We start from the raw sequence: 8987 nt of genomic DNA, 5'->3' as shown, positions 1-8987 counted from the left end.
ACCTGTGGTTTCTTTATCCAGCCGGTGGCATAGATGCAAAGGCTCTGCTTTGTGGCCATGAAGCATCTTTCCCATGATGGGCAGTACTTCATTGATGCAGAGCTGGACCCCAGGGCCACCTAAGAAGGGAAAAGTCAGAGGTTGGAGTGTTTTCATCAAAGAATCCTTCTTGGGGGAAAAGTTGTTACTACATTAACTATCAGCATGTTCTGGAGTGTATTACTAAAGTACGGAAGTGATATCAATACATAGGAGATCTCCCTTACTGAAAATGAAGCTCAGGGCCCCTAAACTAAGTTGGAATCTGCATTTTAACAAGCTGCTTAAATGGCTCCTAAGCAATTAAAATGTTAAGAAGCAATGTCCTAAAGCCTAAGCCTAAGCTTTCCTCCTTTTCTTCCTCCATTTCTGCTTCCTCCTTCTGTTCCTTCTTTTTCCTCCTCCTTTTCTTCTTCCTTTTGTTTGTCATGGGGCTTGAACTCAGGGCCTGGGAGCTGTCCCTGAGCTTTTTCCCCCTCAAGGTTAACACTCTACCTCTTTGAGCTACAGCCACACTTCTGGTTTTCTGGTGGTTAATTGGAGCTCAGTTTCAAGGACTTCCCTGCCCGGGCTGGCTTTGAACTGAGACATTCAGATCCCAACCTCCTGAGTATCTAGGATTACAGGTGTGAGCCACTGGAGCTCAGCTAAGCTTTCTTCTTGAATAAAGTCTGCAAAACTGCAAGCCTTCCTGAGGCCAGCTCTGTATTCTCCTAAGTAGCCTTCTAACCTTGGACAATCATCCCAACTTTGTGTTCTCATCTACAAACTGTAAATATCTAGCAAATAATCTAACTGGGAAATGCTGTAAGAATCAAGAGGAACAGAAAATCATGCAAAGCACTTAACAATGTCTGCTTTAATTCTCTGAACCACCATCTCTACACCTCCCCCAAAAGAGCAATTAAAATATTTATTCTAGATAAATTATGTCTTCTCCTACAAGTGTTTCATGAAGTATATCAGTTTTTTTCTAACTCACTTCAGCTGTCCCTTATTATTACATTCAATATTTATTCAATGGTATGTGAATGTCCATTAAGTTCCACAGACCATAGGGTTTTATGTTAGATATACTACAACACACACACACACATCTTTTTTTAAAATCTTGTATATGATTTCCTCTTTCCCAATTGTTGGGTTTTTTTGGGTGTTTTTGTTAGGATGTTCCTTTTTCGTTGTTGTTGGTGGTGGTGGTCATGGGGTTTGAACTGTGGGCCTGGGCACTGTCCCTTAGCTCTTCAGCTCAAGGCCAGTGCTCTGCCACTTGAGCCACAGCGCCACTTCCAGTTTTTTGGTGGTTTATTGAAAATAAGAGCCTCACAGACTTTCCTGCCCAGGCTGGCTTTGAACAGGGATCCTCAGATCTCAGACTCCTGAGTAGCTGGGATTACAGGCATGAGCCACCACCTCCCAGCTTCCTCTTATTTATTATGTTTTATTTTTGCCAGTCTTGGGGCTTGAACTCAGGGCCTGGGTGCTGTCCCTGAACTTCTTTTGCTCCAGGCTAGTATTCTACCACTTGAGCCACAGTACCACTTCTGGCCTTTTCCATTTATGTAGTACTGAGGAATTGACCAAGGGCTTCATGCACAGCAGGCAAGCACTCTACCACTAAGCCACATTCCTAGCCCGTGTTTTTCTTCTTTTTGAAATGGGGTTTCACTGTTGCCTGTAACTCCTAATCCTCCTCAGCCTCAGCCTCTGGAGTCCCCGGAATTACAGGTGCAACTACAAGTGCAAGCAACTGGTACATCCACTGATACACTTGGCTCTCTTTCCCAGTTTTGGTGGAAAACAACCAGAAGACTAGCACCACACAGCTCTGGTATTCCTCTTCAGCAATCCTTGGGGGTGGGGAGGGGGGTGTGCACCCACACATTCTGCATATCCCTGCTGTGGGCAGTTTATAAGACACTGGATACTTAAGTCTGTATCCTCTACAGTTCCCTGACGTAGAACAAAACTTGGCCAAGGTCTGATCTGAATGCAAGAGGGTTTCCCGTGTAATGTTTCACAGTGCTCCTGTCTGTAAGAGAAATCAGCAAGTCCCTCCTTTTCCCACATGTTCCATACCGTGAACAGGGAGACCATAAGGCTTATTGATGACGACGAGGTCCTTGTCTTGGTAGAGAATCCCGCGAGTCAGTGCCTTGGCAAGCACGTTGGGATGAACTCGCTGCAGCTGCTGCGTGAATCGCACCAGCTCTTGCACCCTCCGCTGAACAGGGTTTGTAGGTACCTATGGAGAAGAGAAGGAACTGGGCATCAATGGCTCCCGCCTGCTATCCTAACTACTCAGGAGGCTGAGAGGTGAGAATCGATTTCAAGCTAGTCTGGGCAGAAAAGTCCGTGAGACCTTTTTATCTCGAATTAACCAGCAAAAAGCCAGACAGAGGTGTGGCTCAAGTGGTGCAGAGCGCCAGCCTCGAGTGGAAAAGTGGAGGGACAGAGCCCAGGCCATGCGTTCAAGCCTCAGTACATAACCAACAAAGAGGGAGAGGAAAGAGCGTGAGCAATGTCTGGTGAGGACGTGTGGACGGAGGGCGAGCAGGGAAGAAGACCTTCAACAAGGCGCGGGCAGGAATGCATCTTTACCTTCAACCAAGGCGGCCGCTGTGTGTCTCAGCCCGAGAGAAGCAGATCCAGCCCAAAGGAACACAGCGTACCCCACACTACCGCCACGCCAGATACCCACCCTCACACCCGACAGTGACTTGACTCAGGGTCAAGGGTCCTCGCCGCGCCCCCCTGGCCTGGAGAGCCGGTGCGCGCACTGCCTCCTGGGACTTGTAGTCCTTCCATGCTTACCGGCAGCTTTTGCTTCTTTTGCTCCTGTTTCTGGGCTCGAAGCCTCTCCGCTAACTTCTGGGCGCTCAGAGGCCTAGAGGCAGTAGCCGCGGAACAAAATGACTTAGAGATGAGCGTCAAGAGACCCCCTAAACGCTTATTCGTGCCCAGGATCCAGAATACAGGCACACTACAGCAAGGAGCCGCCATCTTTCAAACAAGGCGGGGACGAGACCAGACCACGTGGAGAAGAGTGACGTGTGGGAGGGGCTAGCGGGCGGGCTGTGGCGGGTCACGTGGTACGAGGAGGGCGGGGCCGTCGCGTCACGTGGGCGGTGCGCGCTCAGTGCGGCTGCGCCGGCCGGTAGCTGCAGCTGGAGCGGTGGCGTTTGGAAGAGACGCGGTGAGTGTGTGGGGAAGCCGGACCGGGGTTGGTAAATGCCGATTCCTCAGCGTTTTCCGCATCCTTAGGGTTTTCCTTCGTGGAGAACACTATCCTGAGGGGCGATTCTCCCTTTCTGGGGGTGCGTCCTCACTCAAAAACACCTCCCCGCCCCCGCGCCCTCCGTGAAGCGGAGCCCCGTGGACGCTCGCTCGCTCGCCCCGGAGCTTTCCTGCCCGGGAACCGACCTCGTCCCTCCTGGCAACCACGTCCGCCGCCGGTCCCCGAGGGGAGCGGCGAGTCCCCTCCGGAGATGCCCGGATCTCCAGCCTCCGTCCCTCACCTCCCGACCCCCGACCTCTTTGTTTCGCGTTGAAACCTGTCCTCCCCCCCCTCCCTAGAATGGTCGTCGCTTTCTTGGTCCGGAGTCCCCAGCCCCTAATTCCCACGTCGAGAGAGCGAGCGAGCTAGAGAAACGGGAGACAGAGGAACACGCACCGTGCATTGCTTCTGTCCTCCCTCAGGAATTCGTTTCCTGGAGTCTGCTCTCCCACGGCTTCTCCTCCCAAAGGACTTCCCTTTCCCTTTTGCTTCCTTTATTTTTCCCCGTCTGTAGTTTGCAGCTGTCCCAAACCCTGTGTCCCACCTCTTGCGAGAGGTGCTGGTGGGACTCCCACGCCTGAACGAAAGCGATCCCTCTGGTTTCTCCAGAGGTCGGTCAGGAATGCGAACATCTGTTTGGGTTGGTAATCGTTGTAAGGAATACCTTGGGATGCCACTGGTGAAGAAAGCTAAGAGCTCGTCCTTTACGAGCGTCTGGAAAACTGGTGGACCTGTCGGTACCGTGGAGAGAAGGATGCTTAAGGGCTGCCTAGGGCATGCGAGCAGGTAGTTGAATTACATTTGGGCCGACCCCTCCCAAAGAGAGGACAGCCGCGAGGAGCCTGAGACTGGTGGAGCTCGTCTGAATACGACTTCAGGTCCAAGAGTTGGAGTTACATGTGATAAGTGGGTGGCTGGGAGTCTTTGAGGCTTCTTGGGAGATTCCTTGAAAGTGGAAATCTAGGAATGAGTTTTGGCAGTCCGAGGCAAGATGGATGAAAAAGGAAAGGGTTTGGAATCAGGAAAACCCGCTGGGATGCTGCCATCTTGGTGATCATGAATGAGGCCATGTCCATTCAGTAGTCGTTTTTTTTCTCCACCTTGCAAGGTACTATTCTTTGAATTTAAATTGAGTATAAATGTTGCTGGCCAGTTTGGAACATTGCTGCAGTCGATCTGTAAGTCCCTTGGACAATTTTTTTTTTTTTTTTGGGGGGGGTCCTGTCGTGGGGCCTGAACTCTGGGCCTGGGCGCTGTCCTTCAGCTCTTCAGCTCAAGGCTAGCGCTCTACCACTTGAGCCACAGTGCCACTTCCGGCTTTTTTCTTTGTGCTTATGTGGTGGTGCTGATGAATCAAACCCAGGGCCTCAGGCATGCAAGGCAAGCGCTCTATCACTGAGCCACCTTCCCAGCCCCGAGAATTTTTTTTTTTTTTAATCCTCTGACATAAGTAGTAAACTCAGCAAATATTTGTTAGATTGCTACAGGGCCTCAGGGATGTGTGAGGTGTTTCTGCACTTTTTGAGTTCTCATATTTCTGTCAGTTTTTCACCTGAAGAATAAAGTTAAGCAAAAATGAATGTAAAGAGTGAGAAGACTTGTGTATTTCTTTAATATGATAGGTGATTTGAATAGAAATGAAAATAATTCCAAGAGAATTTGGAAAACACCTGTGTTTCTTTTGTGCATGCGTATGTATGTGTGCATATGTGTGCCTGCAGTGTGTGTGTATGTATGTATGTATGTATGTGTGGTGGTGGCGGTGATTTGCCTCCCCTGCAGATAATAGGGCATAGTGCTATTTCAGCATAAAATAATTATTACTTTCTGCTAATATGCTCCAGACCCAGGTTATAATTTCACTAAATTGTTAATCAACACTTGCTACCTAGTTAAATGAAGAATTCTGAAATCTAAGAATTCTGAAATTTGGACACTAGGATGTGAATTGATAGCATTTCATTAATTAAAACCATTTTGGGCTGGGTGCTCATGCCTATAATCCCAGCTACTCTGGAGGCTGAGATCTGAGGATCGTGGTTCAAAGAAGGCCAGGCAGGAAAGACTCTTAGCCAATAAACCACTCAGAAAGCCAGAAGTGGCGCTGTGGCTCAAGTAGTTGAGTGCCAGCCTTGAGCTGAAGAGCTGAGGGACAGCACCCAGGCCCCGAGTTCAGGCCCCATGACCGACCAAAAAAACCCAAAAAAACAACTTTTGGGGCACAGGACTTTCATGGGGGAGGGGGGAATGCTGGGAGAACTGGTTTCATTTTTCTTCACATCATTCAAGAAACATTTTTTCTTATAGAACAGACCTTCTATAGCAGGCAGAATGTCTCTGCTTGGGTTTCAGGTTAACTCAAGGTGCGCATTATACTGCCTAAAAATAAAAACAGTGGTTGCCTCCTTTTTTTCTTTTTTTAAGGTTTTTCTTGTTAAAACTTGTAAAATGAATTTAAAGAATTCAAGTTTGTATTTGTTATCACTATATGGTGCTAGTTAATGTGGTTCCAGAAGCTACAACTTCCCTAAGTTTTGCCAATGAATATAGGCATTTCCTGGTTTGAAGTACAGCTGCTCTGAGTATAAGAATTTAGGCAAATATTCTGTATTTCCTTTTTTAATCTGTATATTGCTTCCTCCATCTCATTCATTTGGCACTATTTTAGGCTTTCAGTTTTCTTACCAAACTCACATTGTCTTTCTGGGTGGTGACACCTCTTGTCTGAACCATCTTCTCATACAAGGAATGAAATTCTGTTAGTGATTCTTCATTGTGTGTTCAAATGTAGCTTATTTTTTGATGTGTCACAATATTTGTCCTCAAAATAACTATTTAATAAAAAATGTGATAGTTTGTTCTTAAGGGTATTTCCTACTCAGTGCCAGGACACAGAAAAAGTTGCCATATTATTTCACAAATGTAAACAAGGACTAGATAATAAAGGAACATGAATTTCACTATCATAAATTTGAGGTTGATTAATCACATACAATTAAATTGTGGCTCCTCAAGAAATGATTTGCTAGTTTAAGATTAGCCAGAGATCCTGTTTCCCTGAAGAGCAGGAAGTACATTGTTTTATGGTTTTAGAGAGATTGAAAGGAGCAATTAGCAGACTCTGAAGGAGTCCTTGAGGAGCCAGGAAGGCTGGGGACTAGTCCCATTTCAGCTGCTACAAACTGGAACAGAACATTTGAGTTTCAGTGTTTTGGCCATTTAACAGCTGGTCTTTACAATTTTGGCTTTTGTTCTATGAAGATTTTTCATTGAACATTTATTCAGTACTTTGGTTTTGATTTTTAACAAGTGGAATTTGATACTTACCTTGCTGATTACTGGAGTTTGAACTCCCAGCTTTATGATCTGACTTGGCTTTTTTGCTCAAGGCTGGTGGTCTACATTTGAACCATGCTTTTACTGCCACCATTTTGCTAATTAGAGGTAAGAATCTCATGGATTTTTTTTTTTTTCTCCTGCCTGGCTGGCTTTGAACCATGGTCCTCAGGTCTCAGCCTCTTAAATAGCTAAGATTATAGTAATGAGTCACTGGTGCACAGTTTGACATTTACCTTGAATGCATTTAGCTCTTGCATAGAGAATATGGATTCTTCTGCTGTCCCCAAACTTAACTTTATACCAAAGATAGTACTATATTTAGAATTTGTTTTATTGTAAATATGCTGTACAGAGGGGTTACAGTTACATGAGTAAGGCAATGAGTACATTTCTTGTCGAGCATTATTACCCCCTACTTTGTTGTTCTCCCACAATAATTTACTTGGTTGAGTGGTGTTGTTATTAAGCTTAAGATATCCTAAGAGCTAGACATGGGAGGGGATGCAGATAGATAAATAATATGCGTGAATTAAGGGTTCAGCTTGGAGGTGGGTCATATAGTTAGCACATATGAGATCTTGGTTTTAATCTCTGGGTGGGGCGGAGGAAGAGGGAGAAAAATATCAGAAAACAGTAGAGTAGACCTATAGTAGTATAGACCTGTAATATGGATATTAGGTTTTATTTGGTAACAACATTTTTAAATGACTCCATTGTACTATTGCCTCTCATACTTTCACTCAGCTTTTGAGTAAAGACAATTGAAGACAATGTTTTCTAGACTTATTTCATGACACAAGTAGAGATAATTGCTATATTATTGAGAAAGCTGGAAATGGCCCACAGAGACCAGCTGACCCTACACAGTCCCCACCTGGCAGTACCAAAGGCTGAAGAGTTCCATCACTATATGAGACCTATCTTATCATCAGGAAGGTCACCTTTGCACATTCAAAGCATTGCCACACATTCATCTTAACTATAAAGAAGAATTGCACTGTTGGTTATTTTTGTAAATCAGTCTCTAATATGTTTTGTGTTTATGCTAATTTATATTTAAAGATCATACTTGGTCTTACATAGTTGCCTTTCTAAAAGTATGTGAATAGCAGTTTTAAAAGATGGGAAACACTTTTGCCATGCTTGGGATTTTGTTATTGTTGCTTTGGGTTTTTTGTTCTTTGTGTGTGTGTGTGTGTATATGTTTTTTTTTTGGGGGGGGGGAGGTCTGGTCGTGGGGCCTGAACTCTGGGCCTGGGCGTTGTCCCTCAGCTCTTCAGCTCAAGGCTAGCACTCTACCACTTGAGCCACAGTGCCACTTCCAGCTTTTTTTTTTCTTTTTGCTTATGTGGTGCTGAGGAATCGAACCCAGGGCCTCATGCATGCAAGGCAAGCACTCTACCAGTGAGCCACCTTCCCAGCCCCAGTCCATGAAACTCTTATCTCCAATAAACCACCAGAAAACCAGAAATGGCTCAAGTGGTAGAGCTGAAGAGCTGAGGGACAGTGCCCAGGCCCAGAGTTCAAGCTCCTTGACCAACAACAACAAAAAAAGATTTGTCTCCAAAATTCTACCAGAAAACCAGAAGTGGCTCTGTGGCTCAAGTGGTAGAGTGCTATCCTTGAGCTGAAGAGCTGAGGGACAGACAGCATGCTAGCCCAGAGTTCAAGCTCCAGATTCAAGACAAAAAAAAAAAAAAAAAAAAGCAGAAAATATTCAAAATCAAAGTTCTCTATACAAGGAATATGTACTTTTTAAAAAATTAAATGCTTTTTGATATATATTTATTTGTATGTATATATATTTGAAAGGTTGAAAGTGCCAAAAATAGAACGATGAGAGGGAAAATCATTCATAATTCTGCTTTGCAATTATGTATTGCAGTTTTTCTCCAGTCTTTTTAATGTGTATTTTTTCTCAATTGTGGAAAATTTCAGGCATTTACCGAGGTAGAGAAAATCCTGTAGGAAACTCATGTATTCCCTCAGCCAGCTTCTATAGTTAGCCAGCACAGAGCCAGTCTTGCTCTGCCTCCCTCACCTCACTATCACCTCTACGATGGTTTTGAATCAAATCCCAGACATGTCATTCATAACCACTTAGTATCTGTTTGTGAAAGAGAAGGACAATATGGTTATCACAGTAACTAGTTGGTGCACAGATTTTCCTGTTCAGCTTTTTCTTTTTCTTTTTTTCCTTTTTTGCCAGTCCTGGGGCTTGAGCTCAGGGCCTGTCCCTGAGCTTCTTTTGCTCAAGGCTAATGCTCTACCACTTGAACCACAGTGCCACTTCCAGCTTTTTCTGTGTTTATAGTACTGAGGAATCGAACCC

The 8987-nt window shown here is 45.2% G+C and overlaps 2 protein-coding genes across 2 annotated transcripts in view; one reads left to right on the top strand and one right to left on the bottom strand.

Annotated features, from left to right (window-relative positions):
• Positions 1 to 3: 3 nt before the first annotated feature.
• LOC138826585 (pseudouridylate synthase RPUSD4, mitochondrial-like) lies at positions 4 to 3045 on the bottom strand (the record flags this gene model as incomplete). Its single annotated transcript, XM_070021821.1, has 3 exons — positions 2854 to 3045; positions 2119 to 2284; positions 4 to 119 (listed from the first exon to the last, which is right to left on the bottom strand). Coding segments are annotated over exons 1-3 (471 nt in total), but the record flags the coding sequence as incomplete, so codon positions are not given.
• Positions 3046 to 3186: 141 nt separating this feature from the next.
• LOC138826590 (protein FAM118B) overlaps positions 3187 to 8987 on the top strand; it is a 38461-nt gene continuing 32660 nt past the window's right edge. The window contains exon 1 of the mRNA XM_070021831.1: positions 3187 to 3235. The gene's annotated coding sequence lies outside the window, so the exon portion shown is untranslated. The remainder of the gene's footprint in view (positions 3236 to 8987) is intronic.

The sequence above is a fragment of the Dipodomys merriami genome, unplaced genomic scaffold, assembly GCF_024711535.1.
Source record: "Dipodomys merriami isolate MVZ:Mamm:240054 unplaced genomic scaffold, mDipMer1.0.p SCAF_1440, whole genome shotgun sequence".
NCBI lineage: Eukaryota > Metazoa > Chordata > Mammalia > Rodentia > Heteromyidae > Dipodomys > Dipodomys merriami.
This window is presented reverse-complemented; position numbering and strand designations above follow the sequence as displayed.